Source organism: Apteryx rowi, unplaced genomic scaffold, assembly GCF_003343035.1.
Source record: "Apteryx rowi isolate R43461 unplaced genomic scaffold, aptRow1 scaffold_544, whole genome shotgun sequence".
Classification (NCBI taxonomy): domain Eukaryota; kingdom Metazoa; phylum Chordata; class Aves; order Apterygiformes; family Apterygidae; genus Apteryx; species Apteryx rowi.
Window position 1 is genome coordinate 1,058 of NW_020450810.1, and position 19,698 is coordinate 20,755.

The window sequence follows — 19,698 nt, forward strand, 5'->3', positions numbered from 1 at the left end:
TCATCTGAAGAAAAAAACAGGATGTATAAAATGAATTGCTTGAAGCAAAAGATATAAGCTAATGGTACTAGAGTTATTAATAAATCTTGCAGTTCCATTAAATATTATTTTTCTATGCAACCCTCTCTTCTATTCTTAACAAAACATATTTTTTCACTGTTTCATCCAACTTTTCAAAATCTCATTTCACTAATATTCAGGGTTCACGTACAAATACAGAGAATCCTAAATTTAGTATTAAATTTTAAAATTAACTTTAATATTGTAAAGGTAAAAATCTATTGTCATAAAAAGCATTGTGCACTAAATGTACTATAGCATTTTCCATGTACATTTTTTTTTTATGACAAGGAAATTAGAGATAACATTTCACACAGTTCGGGAAAATCTGCCGCATAGTTTTGTATATGCCATCAAATCAAAATAAGAAATTAAATTCATTTTTACCATTCAGTTATGTTTATCAAGAACTATATTTCAAAAGTAGCAAATGGCCTACAAGTTTATCTGGGAGAAATTTAATGTACTCTTAACTCACAGATGAAACTCAACTACTAGTACTTTGCTGTGGAATATACGCTTGATTAGAAACAGACAACACCAGTCTCTATTACACGGATGATCAAAACTGCTATATTGTACTGGCCTATACTCAGTTTTGCCAGGGATTAGCAAGATGTAAGAAATAAAATACACAGTAGTTAAACTGAAATGCCTGGAATTCTGAGACAATATAGAATATTACTTCTATGTATCTAGGGTAACAACAGTGACCAAAATCAGATGTCCAGAGGTGGAAAAAAAATGTAGCCATGGTCTTGCCCATCTCAGTCTAGCAGAGTCTGCTGTACAGAGAGAAGTATAATACACCACTTAAAATACTACTACAAAGATGAGTCTGCATGGAAAGCCCATGGGGAGGGGAAAAAGAAGGTGGAGGGGAACTCAGCTCTGAACTAAACATAGTGAGAACTCTATCTAAACAGCACAACTCCACCACCATTGAATAAAGTGCATACATAAAGTAAATTAATAAAATTGTGCAGCCAGAGTCACTGTTATATCATTATACAATAATTATTTGGAATATTTCCATCTATCAATAATGCCATCTGTCCCATCCAATACAAATGGACTACAACCCATATGGCTTATTTTTTCTATTGATTACTCTGCTGAATGAGTTAGCAAAACTACTCATAAAATCATCATATTAGATGACACTGTCATTAAAAGATGTGAAGAAAAACACAAGACAAGACTTAATTGGAAAACTGTCAGTTCATTTTCCAGAAAGTTTTAGCAATGCTGTAAGATTTTTTTTTTAAAAAAAAAAGCTCTAAATGCTAACTACTGGATTAGGCAGAAACTGTTTTACCACACAATTATTACTATTGCTAATTATGTATATTAAAGAAGCTCCCAATATGTAGCTCTCCCAAAGTGTCAAAATGTCCCAGAATGTGCCTGCGAGAGCATGCAGCTTATCTCATGAAGCATTTGTGGAAGGAGCGTAACTTTCAAATGGGGCAGGGCAAAGCTGCTGGTGGATGGCACTTGTATTTGTTAATTCCAATTATTTTTTCTAGTTCTTTGCTTTGATTATTTGTTTGCATAGTTGTTTCTATTCTGTTTTTGCAGCTCATTTTCTTTTGATTTTAACTGCTGCTTCCCTTAACTATAATTTCTACAACAACCACTAGTTAAGAGCAATCCAGCCTTTCTTATCCATCCACAGAACTTAAATGCTTACCTACACTCCTTTATTCTAAATTTCATTTCTATAATACCATTTTATTTAGTTTTAACAATGGAAATCTTTCTTGTGTATATTCAAGATGTTGTTCCAAAGACCTTTTTGTTAGCCCAGTGATTTAGTGTTTTTCTGGAGTGAGTCCTCACTGTGGCTGCTTTCTCATCCTCCCCTGCCAACTATTTCGTTTGTCTCCGCACTGGACTCCTAATACAACCTCCCATCCCTCCACCAGATTTCTGTTTCCTCCATTGCCCTGAATGGCTTTTGAATGATACTGGGACCCAAATGGACATAGGAAAGAAGAAGACAGAGGGATGGGGGCTGGATTCCAGCTCAGGCTATAATCACTGATGTCTTTGGTAACAGGAGCTCAAGGAGGCTGCGTTCAGGGTTATAGTGCAGAGATGATGCTGTAGGGAGTAGTCAGTGGAGCTGAGATACTGAGCTGGCACCTGGAGTGAGGGAATCTGGATGACAGCAGTGAAAAAGAATTGCTTAGGAAGCCAGGAAGGTTGAATGAAACCGGAATAAGGGGTCAGAGGCTGGCTGACTGAAATAGGTTAAAAGTTACTAGGGTGTCCAGCCTGGTTATTACCCCTATTCTCTGTCTCTCTTACAGTCCCCTCCCATCCTTACTGCTCACCAGAACTCTTGTGGGTATCAGTGAAATTATTTGGTTATTCTGAAAAATACTCAATTCAGCTTTCTCATCAAAGTTCAAGAAGTTCCTAAAAGACGACCATCACTGTCAATAATATGACAAGAAGTCTTCAAAAGTGCAGATAAAATTGGCTGATTGCCTTATCTCAGATGAAGTTTTGATCAATATCATGCCCACGTTCTCCTCTAACAAATTCCTCTTAAAAGTAAATCTGTTGTGTTACGTAAACACATTCAGAGAACAATTTCATACTTCTTTCTAAACAGCATTCCTTTAGGTCCAGTTTATTTGTGTTCTAAACAATTTATACAATCCCTTTAGTGCTTTTCTCACTACTGACATAAAATATAAAGAATGACTAAACTGAAGTTGTAAAAAAATATTATGCAGAGGATATTTATCACACAGTGCTATATGACAGAACGCTAAAAATTTTTGGTGCTCAGAAAAAAGCTTTGACAGTTCTGATGTATACAACTTAGTCACTGTGTTAAACAGAAATTCCTCAATCATAGTATACCATCATTTCACTATTAAAAATAGAACATTCAAGAATAGAAAAGTAGAGTATAAAATCCCTCTTAAAAACCTAATTAAATATATGGTTTATAATGTCTAGTTTACCAGAAATTAGTTCTGAGCTGCATTGTTTTGTTTGCACAGACTCTTTTTTCCATGGATGACAGCAGCAGAATAATTTCAATTTAGGCACTGTTTGTGCTTATTAAGTAATCTGCAGGTTTCTATTGATTCATGCCTTTGGCCACTGCTTGAAAAAAAGCTCAAGAATAAAAAAATTATTTTGGTTTGGCTGACTAATTTCCTTGCAGAAAACAGACTATTATTTCATCTTATGGTATCTAACAGAACTGCAGTAGTTAGTATTGGGACATCAAAAATGAACAAAAACTAACATAAATAAAAGGATGCACAGCTTAGACTCTGCAATACAGATCTCTTCAAAGTAAAGCTATTGCATTCTGGATTCCACACAGAAAGACAGTATCTTAGAGCACTCGACAGACTGCATCAAACAAAATGTTAAGAAGTGCAAAAACTAGATTTCCTGTCTTCACCGATTCTATGGAGTAAGTGAGGGAGAAGTACAACTGTAGTATAATTTTATGAAGTTCTTCAGAATTTCAAACTTTACTATGTTCCTTGTTCTAAGAGTAGAATCAGCCAAAAAGAACATTTCTGCTATTACCATGCAAACTAGTACTTCTTCTCCTACGCAAAACCTCACTGATGAACATCCATCTCCACTAACAAGCCAATTATATTTTCAGGGCAGGACAATTCCTCTCTCTGCTTCCCTGTAACGGAAGTGTGTTACTTCTTTTTCTCTGCTTTACTGCATACATAAACCACTACTAATCAAAAAAGTATGCATAGCCTGAGGAAAAATTCAGTTCTTCTATTCAAAGCTCTTACTGATGAAATGATTGGGAAATTGGTACCTCTGGCTGCTAAAAACATCTAATTCCCACTGGTATTCTAAATTTTTCCAAAGAATTTTTAGATCATGTTGTGGCACACGTTACTTCATCTTCTGATAGTTTTTCATTATTTCTGATACTGCCACTAACAAAAATTAATGAACATAATCTCATAAGCATAAGATTTGATAACATCCTCTCAAATTGCTAGATGCTGCTCTAGCATGTTTTTTTCTTAAATATCCCTGAAACCTTTTAGATAGCTAACTCTTCATAGAGGTGTGTGCAGGTAGCAATCTGTTATTTAACCTGTAGTTTGAGCAATGAAAAAGTGACATGGGCCAGATACTAGCAATAACCCAAAGACAAGCAAACTCATCAGTATTTTTCATGTAGCTAAGAAAGTATTGCCTAGTCAACTCAGTAGGTGGAAGAAATAAAAGACTAGGTGAAGACTGGCTGGTTCATATAATATTTAAGGAAAACAAAAAGATTCTACTTGGAAAAAGTTTCAAAGAACTGGCAAACACCATCAATCTGCCCTCAAATCAGTGTCCATGTGTATTATAAATAAGAAGGTGCTTAGCCATGGTACATATCTTACTAACCAGTCACACAGCAAAAAACATTCTTAAACCTCCCTGACAGTAATCTCTCTACTCTGAATTAGTTTAATGCTGCTATGACTGTGCAACATTTCTAATTGCTGCTTCTGAATCATCATGAGATAGTACATCTCCTAAGAAATATCAGCTAAAGATAATATATCTATAAACTATCACAGAATCATGGAATATTTGGGGTTGTAAGGCACCTCTGGAGATCATCTGGTCCAACCCCCTTGCTCAAGCAGGGTCACCTGGAGGATGTTGCTCTGAGAGAGCCATGTCCAGTTGGGTTTTGAATATCTCCAAGGATGGAGACTCCACAGCCTCTCTGAGCAACCTGCTTAAGTGCTCAGTCACCCTCACAAAGGGCAATATTCCTGAATATATGCACTGGTGAAGCACTCACTGTTTCCATTTAAAGGTCCTGCAAAACCTATTGGTATACAAAACCCTTAATACTAGTGGACCCAACTTCGTCTTAAGAACTATGGTGATCTCTCCACAGCAGGTCTTAGAAACTGACATAAATATGGCTAGCAGATACAAATGCTGAGGGCTTCTTCAGGATGACACAAACTTTGGAATATCCTTCCCACAGGAAAAAAGAAAACCTAAGTGATTATTGACATTTGAAAACGTTGGTATCAGCTTCTGTTACAGTCTTATTTGGAAGAATGTGTCTTTCTGAGTTCACTTTAACTGCTTCCAAACCAAACCATAAAAAAGGTATGATCATTCTTCAAAAGGAGACTAAATGGTGAGGCTATTTCAGAGTAGTACAAGTTAGCTACTTTGGTAAATTTTAAATATACAAGGATCTTAATAACTGACCTCTTCTGAATACATTATAAAAATCAACTTTTCACCAAAGCATTCATCAAGAATACTAGAACAAATAGAAACAACTGACAGCATGCCCTAGAGTAGAAATTGCAAGGTGTAAAACAAACAAACATTTTACATTAAAAGCAAAAGAAAAAAACCCCCAAACCTGAAATCTTATTAGACCTAAATGAGTGCTACACAGAGGACTAGAAATGTTTCAGATACAAAACACTTTGTCGTGATGGAGCAGTAAACACTAGTTATGAGAGTCCTCTATTAATAAATCGAGGCTGAATGTTTAAGTTCCTTTGTAAAGCCTACATCTTTACTCAGATAGACAACTGCCCAGTGCAGAGACTGAAAGTGAAGGCAAATAGAAGGAAACAAAGTTTTGGGAGCACAGATCCTTATTCTATGGCAATATTAACATGCTATGCTTCCAATCTACATATTTCCCTGAGAAACCATAATAATTAAGTTATATATAGCARTTATATGGTAACTACTTTTGTTTACTCATTCAGAGAGTAGTGATGTTTTATTTACAAGATTTGTGGCTATTAACTTTTTCATGCTTGCAAGGTGTTCTGTGGCTGTTTAAGAAAAATGGTACAAATAGTAGAAATTATTACGATGATGTTATAAATCACTGTGGAAATTGTTAGACTGTTAAAGATAATCTAGGGTCTACCAATAGCCAGGCACACCACTGTTTGGTCTTAGAAGTTAGGCTGAATAATAAGCAACAGCAAACTGCTAAACTCCATTGTCATGACAATATTGCTTGGAATAAAGAAAGGGAAAAAAACTCAACAGAGCAACCCTCAAAAAGTTAAGATAAAATGCCCAGTTCCTCTTGGTAAAAATATCTGGGAAGAGGTATTTCAAATAAGGTATTCACGTTTTTGCAGGAGGAACTGGCTACTCTTAAAAAATTCTTCAACATATTGCTTTGGGCAATTAAGACAAAGTTGGTGATGAATATAAGACAAAGTTGGTGATGAATATAACCTTCTATTAAGCAATTTTCTTTCTCAATTGTGCACAACCACTTATGAGCCTGAACAGCTCAGTCAAGTCTTATTATATCAGCTTTACTTGAACCCCTCTGAAATGTACTGAGAAAATTCTGGTATTACTGCAAGACGTAGGAAAAGAAAAAAAAAAAAAAAAGACAACCTAGAAAGAAGAAAATGGATATCATAGCTACCTTTTTACATTCTCTTAATTTCCTCTGCCATATAGAATGAGCAACAGGAATGTACTTGCTGTTAGTTACGTAACAGCTAGCAGCGAGGACGTGCTGGAGTGCAGTGTTCTGGCTCATGGCTTGAAGAACTCTCTCCACATGACGGAGGGAAACTACAGCCTCAGTCCATATGCCCCCACTCACAAGCTGCATAGTACAAGGTACTAGAGCAATCTGTCCAGCACAGTAAAGAACATCTCCAACCTAGAAGGAAAAAAAAAAAAAAAAGGTTCTGGGATTATGGAAGGCAAAGGAAGTATTTTTCACTTTTCTAGGTATTTTCTTTCAGCACTACTGTTCTTTGCCATCATATGCCACATTGCTAAAAATGGAGCAAACATGCCAATCTAAAGGTCATTTCTGACAGGGATTTAGTTACACTATAGAAATACAGCATTATAATAAAGTTTAATCTAAGAATTAATACATGGATAATCAAAAGTGCATAACCATCTTCAGCTTAAATTGATGAGGTACAACTAGAAATATTTAATTTAACCTTCTGCAATGTCACAATATTTTTCTGGAATCTCTGGAAGTACTTTTACCAAGTTCCAAGTAAACTCATTTATAGTCTAATTGCTCCAGTATAAAGAGGAGAAAGGAGCAACCTGTTGCTTCTACTTTTTATGATCGACAGTATTTTTATTATTACTTTAAGAAAGACATTTGGAAGTTACCACACCCTCTATTGTGCCAGCTCAGAATAATTATATCTGATGTTACTGCCTGTTACTGCCGCTACAACACAAAGATGCCCCAACATGGTTAAATATAAACTTGCTTTCTTTAAGTGACCTTCCACTTTTTTCTGTGTTCCAGGAGTTTCAGTGATGTTGCACAGTATCTTTAGTTCAATGCTATCTTTTTTCAATTGTTATGTCTTAGGTTTAGCCATGTTATAGGTTTTTAAGTATATATCTGTAATATCTTCAGTATATTAATCTAAAAATACTATAAAAACAATACTGCAACATAACACAAAGACTGCATATTATCAAAAATCATAACCCATCAAAAGGTAAAAGGTGATTGAGGACTGAAAATAAGCTGCAGAAGAGTGCTACCTGACCAAAGAGATGAGGTCATCCCAGGAAAACTGAATAAAATAGGTGGCCAGATATACCATCAACATGTCAAACTGAGCTGCAAGGTAGTTACTTTGGGCTGGTTTTCATAAGTCTTCCTGGCAACACTCTGAAGACCTACTTTTTTAATGGCAGCCAGCAAAGGAAATGTTCGTTCTTACTGATCAGACATCTCAAAGATTTATTATGAAATCTTAACATAAATATCAAAACTCTTCATCCTCTTATTCTGTACTGCTGTAGAAAGTCTGTACTTTTCTTGATCAGTGAAGCAGTGAATGCTACTCAATATCAAAAGAAAACGAAATACAGAAGTGGGAGCTAAGGTGGGTGTAAGCAGCTTTGAAGTCAGCCCAGGAAGCATTTTGCTGTGAGTAACGAGAAGGAAAATGGACTGAGCAAGAATCCTTTAGGTAGAACTTTGCAAAACTTTTTGTATAAACTGTAAAAATTCCTCAGAATTAAGAATAATTAAAAAAGAAATCTGTGTCCTAGAAGACATGGCAATCAAACCATGTGACAGACCCATATGCAACTCCAAATCTGTCCTCATAACTGTCTGTGTCTCACAAAAGACTCACACATGCAACTATTGGAAGAGTATCTTATACAATTTGGCATACAAGTTCTATGATTAGCAGCTGAAGAGGGGGAGGAGGCAGAGAGGAAACATAATATATCAACAGACACCCATCAACTACTTAAATTGTTTAAAATAACTAAAATATTGTTTTGATAATGCTATATATAATCCTGAAATTGGAAAAAAATATGCAAGTAGTATTTTGGTTTATATGAACAAATGGTCTTTTTTTTTTTTTTTTTTTTTGTACTGCTATTTTAAAATATGTGCCATTGAACAAGGGAGTCCAGCCAGCTATCAAGTGGCATACTGACAAGATGAGAAGCAAATTCAGAAAGATACGATTCAGAGGGGCACAGGTTTGTTTTTAAAATAAGCCATTCATTTTCACCCCTGCTAAGTGAAATCCATGTATTAGCCAAAGCCGCCAATACAGGTATTTGATACTTTTATAGAAAAATCATACTAGCAATATTTCTTCCTTTTTTCCTGTTAGGCCCCTGGTTTTTCATGCATCACCCATGTTAATTATTAGGTAGACAGAAGAGCTATTCAACCAGTTCACTTCCCCTATTCTTGAACAGATTGTTTGAGACATAATATGAATACTAATTAACGATAAAATATCTGTCAGTGTTTTGAAATATGGACTAAGATAGCACTTTCTTAAAGTATCCTGGATAGTTCTGATACAATTAGCCTCACTGGTCATAAGCAAGGTCAAAACAAATCTCTGAAAGATTTGAGCAAAATTGGCACCACTTTTGGCTCAAATTCAGTAGGAATTTTGCAGAGTTCTTTAAAAATAAATTAAAAAAACCCTCTGTTCCTAACATACTTGTTTGTATCTTAAGACATAATTAATAGAAAAACAGTATTCCCAACATGCCACCATGTTATGAAAAGGTGGATGCACCGGGGAAAGAGGGGAAAAGGATCAAAACAAGGCCACAGGTTTTCAGTGACTGTATTTCAGAGGGGACATAATTTAGGATAAGGGAAGGGAGGAGGCACGCTCCTCTTACTGAGTGACTTGGTCATGAAACGCAAGTATAAATAAACAACCAGCAGGGGCAAAACAGCAAACCGGGAAAAACCACTGTTTTAGCAGATTTCAGGAGGCTGTCTCTACAATGTTTGAAGCATTATACAGAAAACTGTTAGCAGAGTAAAAAGCATTTAAAACCAGGAAGACTTTATAATATCTTGTTCACAGTACTGAAATCTTACAACAGGGGATGTCACAATTTATGGTGTCCGTCCTTGTGCTGTGGAAGTGTTCTGCAAAACTCTGCTAGACCTCTGCAACAGTTTATCTTTTTAGATCATCTACAAGGATAACAGAAGATTTTTCAGGCTATAGATTCACAGTGTATCAAGTCTAGAGGACTGACATATCCAGTATATTCAGCATAGAAACAAAACTACAATATAATGCATACGTATTTATGCACTGGATGTCTCAGCTTACACTGATGATTTAATTTTCCCTGTAGCCCATACACATATTTCTTGTTTTAAAATTGCATTAAATGTTTGACAAAACAAAAAATAAAAAACCTGTACTGCTGAGATGCTCACTTCTACCAGTTTATTTCTAATATAGCTCCACTGAAGTCAGCAGTGTATAAATGGGATCTTACGTGATTCCACATTTCTCCCCTTTTTATTTTCATTTGTATCAGTGCAAGTTAAATGGAAGGTGAGCCTTAATAAGTTAGCACAATGCATTTTTTTTTTCAGGTAGCACTGTAAATAATCAAGGGAAGGCAATGAACAATCAGAAACTCAAAATATGTAATTCATCCTCTAACAGATAGGAAAGCTAAGCTCTTATTTGAGAATTACTGCTTTTCCTCTTGTAGCTGTACTGCAGGAAGTAAGTATAATACAGAATTAGATCACAGCTAATACAGAGATTCATTTTTTTTAAGTTGACTTTCCTGCATTCATTTTTTAGGAAAGCAGAAGGTAAAGCACTGATGATACTGTGGAAAGGAAAAGTCAGTATAACTCTTGGTGTCCCTTTAAATAGTTCTACCCCAGGAATTTTAACAATACTGTAAGTCACCCAAAGGACACAACATATCTGAATTTTCAAGATGGTCCCTCCCACAAAATAAAGTTCAGGAAAAGCAACTGAGAAAAACAGAATTCATTTGACCTAAGGATTAAGTTAAGCTGCAAATTAACAGAAGAAAGCTATAATTATTGCTACTCAGAGAGGAACAGAAGCACTGATTTTTTTTTTAATATATATTAATTATTTAGAAGTGCAAATGAACAGCAAACAACAACAACATCGTTGAGTGAATTCACCCTGATCAGAATACTTAAAGATTTTTTAAAAAATATGAACATGAACTCTTTTATGCCTTCCCCATTCATCAACATTATCCCATAAACCCTTTGGAGAAGCATGGGAAAAACTATTATCTGAAAATAAAATAGCTACTAACATATTTAGACATATGTGGAAAATCACCAATCAGGGAGAAGCCAAACATCATCATAGAAATTAGGGACTAGATTTTTCTTCATATATACTATCAAACAACTGACCATATATAGTATTGGGAAAATGTCCCCTCTAAGTTAAATACCAATATAGCAGTGATTATCTGGTTACGCAAGAGTTGCATTTCTATAGAGAGAAATACCTACCACTGGTAGTCTTACTAAATCAAAGTTTTGTCCAAATGGATCCTTCTTCTAGGATCTACAGCCATTAATTATACACTTTGGTACGTCTGGCTTAAGATTCACCTCTACCTGAAGTTTTTATGCTATTTAGAACTTAAAGGAAATAATCCTAAATGGAGTCCTTGAATGTTTTGTAACAAAATAAAAAGAATTTACAGTATTTCTAGAAACAATATTTGCTTTATAGGCTCTCTGACTCTGTCCCATATATGTATACATAAATTTTTATAACAAATGTTACAGTATTTGATGCCGGCATATGACAAACCTGAAGCTATAACTGAGGCTTCAATCTTATCAACATTTTAAATACATACACAATAGTTGTGTATCTTGGGGCATTTGTACAATACAGACCCATATAACTCGTTGTTCAAGAAGAAGAAAAAAAATGAATACAATCTATTCCTAAGAAAATAATTCTTCCCTTTGCATCTCTTCCTCTTACAGTAACCACAGATGTTAACTGCAGCAACACTGGATTGAAATAGTGATTTATTTTACACTGCAGGGTTATTTTAATTCTCTAATGTCTCTTCTTTTCATTAGTATTGAACCTGTTGCACAGTTTTATTATCTGTGGATACCAAGGGTCAGTGAACTACTTCTAACAACTTCATAATTGTCAAATGAGAAAAACAAGTCTGTTAATAATAAGTTTAAATAGGGTTTCATGTCTCCAGGAAAAAAAAAAAAGAAGAAGAAAGAAAAAGGGGTCTATAAATCTAGAGGTTGAAAACCAGTAATGTAGTACTTCTTTTCTTTAAAAAGCTCCTCCAACTAAGTGCTATTTAGACATTAATGTTACCACTTGAAGTCTGATTAAAGGCCAATGGCTATTCCTAAATATGTGCATTTCTCACAGACCATGCCATGACTGCTTTAGAATAAAACTATCAAAATTTTATTAAACTTTTCCTATTGGTACTATTAAAACTTGCTAGTGATAAACTGGCATAAATATAAAAATTTCAGAAAATTTCTAACGGAGACCTTTCAACCATCCACCTACTGGTATTTATGTCAATATTAATATTTGTACCCTATGAACAAACACGTGTTTCTTGGAATGAATGAAGTCAATATGTAATCAACTCAATCTTTGTTATGAATGCAGTAGGGTGTCTGAGTGACTGCTGCCCTTTAACAGGTCAGGGTGCACAAAAGATTCAGTTACCCTCTGACCTAACAGTCAAATAACCCACCATTATGTTCAGTCAATGTAAATAAGCATAACTGACAATGTGCTAATAGGCAGCCTCTGGTCAGCCACGTGTACCTCTGACCTTAATGAAGACCTAAATCAATTAATACTTCAGGCAATAAAGACCTCTGGCTGATTAAGTTAGATAGAAATCATCTTTTCTAACAGGATTAAAGCTGTAAGGTGGTAAACTTTTAATTTAATATATGATAATCCTTTCTTCCTAGGGCCCTCTTATTTAGCTAATGATGGTGAAATTGCTTTCTACAATGTGAAATCTTTTATTCAACTACCTGAATAGGGTTTTTAAAAGGTACCATTTAGACAATAGTAATTGAAAGGCTTTCAGTTCATACTATGAACCTGAATTATATCTGACTGACATGGTTTTAACACATTACAATCTTCAATATGATATGCATATTTTTCTTGAACTATTACACATTTCTTGTTGGAAAATTCCATAAATGTATTGATCATACATAGTTATCTGGTAGCTGGTTTCCTATTTGGGAAATTTATACAGTGTCAGGAGATGAAAGATGAAGAATATACTCCTAAATGAAAAATTGAAAAAATTAGTTGTGATGATTATTTTCAACTAAAAAATTTTGACATATGTGTAAAAATCCACTTATAACTTAAAAAAATGCTTGCATATCATACTCAAAATTCCAAAACATCCCTTTAAATAAAATAATCTTTTTCCCAGTTAGGGTTGCAAAAGTATAATTAATCAGTAGTGTCTGAAATTTTATTGAAATATCTGTAACATTTCCACAGTCTTCAGAGGTTTACAAATCAGTTTTCAAACACTCTGACTGCAGTCTGCTAATCCTTATTTTAGGATGGAATTTCATATGTTTCAAAATCTATTTGGTTACCTACCTAAGCTACAAGAGTACAAAACACTCATTTGCCTGCATCCTCCTTCACTGATACAGTTTATTCTATCAAACTGCAATTTATGTTTTTCTTTTTGAACTTCTGAATTTGTGGCTTGCCAGGTCACTATGAAAATAGGACACTTTTGTATCAAGAACTGAAATAAAATACTGCAATTTCATAGATGCAAAACTATGCTGTACATTTTTTTAATGCAGTTTAGTAAAATTAACATACACCATATCACAAATTCATATTTGACAGTGAACACATTGTTGTAAGTCTATAAACAAACCTAAAAAAATTTGTGCATTTTTTAATTGGAATTTATAGCAGAGGGATGTGTCAGTCATGCAGTATGCATACACTGAGCAGCACAAAAAATGGCAGTTCTTAAAAGGGCTACTAACTTGACATGCATCTGAAGAAGCCACAGTATTCATTGTTATGAACACCAAATCCACTTCAAAAAAACACAGCCAAGTACATTCTACTCTTATGATACGCTGTCCAGCTGTAAACACCTCTGCGATAATCTGAAAACCAAATAGTTTAAACTGAGCCTTTAAACTGTGCTGGATTTACAGCTAGCAATCTCACACAACATATACCTGAAGGTCTGTAGTCCCTCTGAGTTTAACAAAATGTTATAGGTACAGAGTACAGAGGGACAGTCAGGTCAAAAAGCTTAAGAGAAAGTAAGATCAAAGTTTAAACTTAAGATATGTTTTTTGTTTTTTTTTAATTGTTCTAGTCTATCACAGAGCATTATATTATTTGCATACATATTTACAGTGATGTGTTGTTTATATTTAAATCTTGATCAAAGTCAAATCAATTTTACGCTGCTCCACAACTGATGGAAATAAAAAACACATTTCTGATTTACATAAGATAAAGTTTCAAAAACTGAAATTTTCACATAAAAACACCTCAGAAGCTGTCACTCATATTCCAAGGGAGTATAAATCACAAAACAGAAATAAATCTAATTTTTAAAGCCTGCAACATCTAAGGAACAAACAGAGGTTCCCCAAAAGTGGGTGAAAAAGGCTTGTGTCTAATATGTCTGTACAGGCACGACAGCTGGTCTGAAGTCTACTCCAGAACTCCACTTTTGCTCCACTTAAAGTCTCCAGCACAGAGGGAGGAAACAGAGGTGAAATATGCCTTGAAGTTCTGCTCCAAAGATCTATTCCTCAATATGTATACTTGGGTCACAGTTCTCCAGTGGCACACAGGGCACGTACTGTTCCTTTATACAAAATTACAGTAGACAGTTCAAAGACTTAATTTCCATAGAGGATAAACCTTTTGTCACATCCTAAAGGACTGTCTTTCCAAAGTAGAAAAAGAGCAGTCTCCCTATTGGAAAATGAGGACACTCACAGGACTGTTATTCTTAGACGAATCTCTTTCTTGGGACATCGGATTTTAGTCTTCATGACTATTACTCTGCCACCTTTTACAAAGCCTACCATTTCCTCTCAAGATTTTTCAAAAAGTCACAAGCTCTCACAGAATTGCATTAGCAAAATCTGCCAACTATGAAAAATGCGGAACACTACATTGACTATATCTTATCTAAAAGACGGAGTAAACTCTCCAAACTGGTTACTGTTTACTCATTTCTAATTCATGTAACCTTGAAAGAAGATCAGAAAAACAAAAAAAGGAACTAAGATTAGTCTACTCCACAACAATTGGGGGTATGGAATGAGAAACTTCATCAAATCAATCTTTTTCAAGGAAAGTAAAGGCATATTCGGGGCCCTGGAAAACAAGATGGAAGGGATTAGTGTCTAAACTGTAAAGTGATACAAATGTGGAATACTGAGCACACAGACACCAGCATTTTAGAAAATGCATATTATGTCCATCACAGTTGATTGCATTTTATTTTTGAATCATAATTACCATATGTATAGATAAGGGAGTACAATTATTGTAAATCATGGGGATTTTAAAATATCTGATACAATATCTTTGGAAATTATTTTTAACTCCCCTAAATATAAATGCTGTTAACTAACTGACTGCAAGGAGAGAGTAATGAAAATGCCAATGTACCAAAGTGAGGTGCCATAGGGATTGGTATTAGGCCCGATTTTGTTTAACATCTTCATTAAGTCAATGGAAGAAGGGATTAACAGCATGGTAATGAAATCCACAGAGTATACTAAATTAGAATGTGCACCAATGGAAATAATAAAAATGGACACAGACAGGTTGGAAATGCAGGAAGGAAATATCAAAATGAGACTTACGAAAAATGAAAATTAATACCAGAACATACGGGAAACATATTTTGAAATACAAATAATATTCATAACAAGGGAGAAAACATGAATGCAGAAGTGCTGAGCACTGTAAATTAAATCATAATTGTTCTTTACTAAAATCAAATTCAGACAGCACAAAGATAGTGTCTCTTTTCTCACAAACCAGGTCAAATTCATCAGATCTACCAAATACTTGTTCCAGGATAGGTAATAAGTAAACCCTGGTTAAAGAAAAGGTGAAATTTCCTACACAGAAATTGGTAGAAATTGGTACAATACACTTTAGGAAAGGTGTGATTTCCACATTTCAAAATGCTTGCTCTAACAGATCATGTGATATCAAAGTTTTGGATGATTATTCAGAGCTTTTAAAGTGCTTTTTCTTCCAAAAGTTTTTGCATTTCATTGTTAACATTCATTTTCAATTTATAGACTGGCATTGCTAAATTCAAAGTATGAAAGCCACTTTAATCTGCTAGGGTAAGTATATAAAAATTCAAAGAACAATACTTCTTTTTCCTCCTTTCAAAAATGGTAAATGTCTAAAGTTTACATGTGGTTATATGAGCATTCATTTGAGTTTCCCATACAGTCATGGTGTTTATTTGTGTTTTTGCTATTTATGACTAACATCCAGTTTCATAAAACCAAGAATAAGGCTGAAAAAAGTTGACTGTAATAACAGTATTGCTAAACTAAAAGTGATAGTTTTCATCCTAATATAGTGTAATTTCATACTATTTTACCCATCCTCTCTATATATCCAGTCTCATAGGGATTTTACTTATAACTAYATATATGACTACCTGTCATACATAAAATGATCAACATTAAAACACTCTACTTAATGTATATCAATGACTATTCAGTGCAGAAGTCCAGTTTATAAGACATACCCACCAGTTCCAAGTGGAAATGAAAAACTTAGATACAGCTTTGTGCAATTAGACACAATCATACAATACACATAATAGCAACATATATAGTATATAATGTATATACAATATACACTGCTGTTTTTCACAGTCTTTTACCTATTTGTTCATATTCAAGTGATAATACTCTATTATATAGCAGAATACCTTCATCCAGGCACCTGACTTTCAAATTCTCATTATACTCATGGAAACTGAAATCCCTTAACTGAGATGGAACAATATATTTGATATTCTGGGCCAAACTAATGTCATATTATCTTTTCTGCACCATCAGATAAGCCAAAGTCAACAAAAAGATGAGTTTGGGTATTAGGAAACCCTTGGCATCAGCTGCAAAAATCCTGCTAAAACCAGGAGTAGAGGAAGAGTCCATAATTAAAACTCTGTGTGTTCTGAGCACTAAGTCACAACCCAAACTATAAATATATGAAAAGTAATATGAAGATTTACTAAAGAATTAGTAATTTGATAGTTACCACATACTATACATTCTCATTTCAATCAGAAATGCAGGGTTCTTGAGCACAATCCAAGTAAAAATTGCATTAGCAATGTAACCCACTTGATTATATGCATGTAACTGCCTATCCTAAACTCTAGAAATTCCTAACAGTTAGATGAAAATAAAATTAATGGAAAGTAGATGAAGATGGTAACAATCTCAGAAATACACTAAATATGGTCATCCAAACATATTTTCCTAATTTTTCTGCGTTGTACTCTTAGGCACTGCCCTTGCGCCAGAACTGCAGTGTGGACAACATCCCTATATAAAATACCACTGAATTCCTAAATGTGCAATCAAAAATTCAGATAGCATAATGCTGCGTAGAGAGATTTTATTATGTACCTTTCAGAGGACAGATTTTTCTCTTACATCTGCATCATTTCATTACAACAAGATATCTGTTGATTAAATGGTAGCCTGTACCATTAAAAACTATGTTTCTGCAATAATTAAATTATACTTAAATTCGGTGTATAATTGGGCAGTAACTGTATTATAATTATATACTGCATTGTAACACATTCATATGGGTATGGAGTTAGAATCTTGCATTATACATTCCCCTAATTTTTTTGCTTTTGCGTACTTTCACATTTATTCTCTTAAAATACTTATTTGCATGGAATTTTCTAGGTGTTTTAAAAGGATATAAAAGTTGGGAACTTGAAATTGCAGTATACTGACAATAGCAACTGACAGGATAAATAAAATACCTATCGTGTGTTCTGCCATCTTACATCACACACTGAGGTCAAGAACCACTGCTTGCAAATTTATTATGTGTTTAGCCATTTTCGTTTGCATTATTAATAGAAGAAGTTATTTTGGATAGCAAAAAATATTTGCAGACTGATGCCCTTCAATATAAAAATGGGTACAAAACCAAGTGTTGAAACAAAAATGGGGTAAACGAGGAAGGGAGGTGCAGAATACTGTAAGAAATAATACAGTGAATAAGTTAGCTGTGATTTTGCAGATCCAGGTTTGAATCCCTTCTTTGGCTTTTTTTTTTTGCCCAGTAATGGTAGTAATGTTGAGGCAATGGGCAGTCTGGGGTGGATCTATCTCAGAGTCTTCTACTGGAACTGTTTTACTTTGTTTGCATAAATTCACGTTACTGGACCAAGACTATTCTTCAAGCTCTTAATAAATGTCTTAATCAGTATGCTAGAAGTTAATATGGGAGGATGCCTCTCTACGACAAAAAATATTAGGTAGGAGCTGAGCAAGCTTTACAATGAATGCTAAACTGATGCATTTCTGAGTAACATTTCTACCTGGATAATCCAGTATTATCCAGAGAGAAACCACTGACCGAATTTCCAAGTATGCCAAACTGCTAGGACATGGCCGTTGCTACCTTCTTGCTTTTGAAATACTGAGCATTTAGCAATAAGGAAAATACTTAGCATACAATATCCCATATACTGCAGACTACTTAGACCAAGATGATCCTGTACAAACATAAAGTTTAGTGAATTATTTGGGTTATTTCTTGCTTCAGTCTTTGTAAGAGGTGTAAGATGTGATGTGATAAAATGAGAATCATGTGGGGAAGGAAATTTTAATGAAACTTATGAAAATAAAATAAAAATACTTACAGAAGCTTCATGGCTATGTGAGATGTGATCAAGAAGTGCTCTTTGCAGTATAATGGTTAAAATGTACTTAAGCAGAGAAATGCTTAATTAGAAGCATTGTCAATGATGTTACTAACAGAAAAACTGGAATTTTTACTCAAATTGTATAAATCACTAACAGAGTACCTCTTCAAAAGCAGAGGTTGTATCAAAGTATACAAATTATACTGAGAAGATTTTAAAAATATAATTTTCCTTTTTAAGTTTAGGAAAAATTATAGGCTCATCATTGAAAATATGACCTTGCATGTCAATACGAATGTCTAATATTTGCTCTTTTAGCCTAACAGGAAATAGCTTCTAATTATCAGCTAAACAGTGCACAGTACTTGAAAAGTATGCAAAAATGCCAAAACTAATGATGGAATTGTCTTGTGCAAGTTTTATAAAATATTTATCTATTAGACTGAAATTCAGTGGTTTAACTTTTAAGTAATGTTTTTTGTGAAAAGACTATTTTTAGTTGTTAAAAAAGTTTGGTCCAAATTAAACCAGCAATAATTATTTGTTATGAAGTCCAGTTAAGTATCATTAAAGCACAGCATCTTTCAATGTGTGATTCCAGAACTTGCATTTGGCAATATAGCCAAATATTCACAGCATTTAACTACAAACCTCAGGGCTTCTGCTATTTTGGCCTGAAGGAGTTAAATCATGTATCTCTTCAAGAGAAAAACAATTACATGTTTTTGCAGAAAAATATCACATGCTGATAGTGAATAATTAAATGCTCAAACCAAAGAGAAATGAACTATTTCTGTGATGTATGTTTTGAACTTCTAATAGCTAGTCTGATTCTTCAAAATAATAGCTGTGTTACAATCAGGAAAGACACTAACGGAGAATGAGGAAGGGTATGAAAGAACAGTGCGGATCATATAAAGAACAGTGGAGAAACAGAGTAATTCCAACTGATATTTTTATTTGTTATTTATAATGATAACCTATGGTGGGTTATCATCATGGAGGCTTTTGTAAAGAAATGTTATTTATTATACACCCTGACCCTGCAAGTGATATATTGCTTTTACTTCATGTGAAATTTAGTAGAAGCAGAGACTGCTCTGCACCTTAACAGGACTGGGTCCTTGATGCACAACAAGATAATGGTGGAATTCAAATGAAAAAAAACCCCTTTTAAATACCACCAGAGAATAACAAATCTTTACAGCTCAACACTTTCCCGACACAGAAAATTGAGAGTTAATCTGTATACCCAGTTTTTTAGGTTTTTTTTTTTTTTTTGAAGGAAGAATAAGTCTGCTATTGGGAGTTGGTTTGATAGACCTTTGAAGGTCTTCAAAACTCTCACTAATATGTTATTCTCTA

The 19,698-nt window shown here is 34.3% G+C and overlaps 1 protein-coding gene across 5 annotated transcripts in view; it reads right to left on the minus strand.

Moving 5' to 3' along the window:
* Positions 1-265: 265 nt before the first annotated feature.
* Positions 266-19,698, minus strand: part of DPH6 (diphthamine biosynthesis 6) — a 174,492-nt gene continuing 155,059 nt past the window's right edge. For 4 of the 5 annotated variants that reach the window (XM_026081350.1, XM_026081347.1, XM_026081348.1 and 1 more), the window contains exons 13-14: positions 6,500-6,742; positions 277-845 (exon numbers count right to left, since the gene is read on the minus strand). In XM_026081350.1, the coding sequence (XP_025937135.1) occupies positions 828-845; positions 6,500-6,742 (261 nt within the window). In that variant the 3' untranslated portion in view covers positions 277-827. Of the gene's footprint in view, positions 846-6,499; positions 6,743-19,698 lie in introns of all 5 variants that reach the window. The other variant, XM_026081351.1, reaches the window with a different exon arrangement.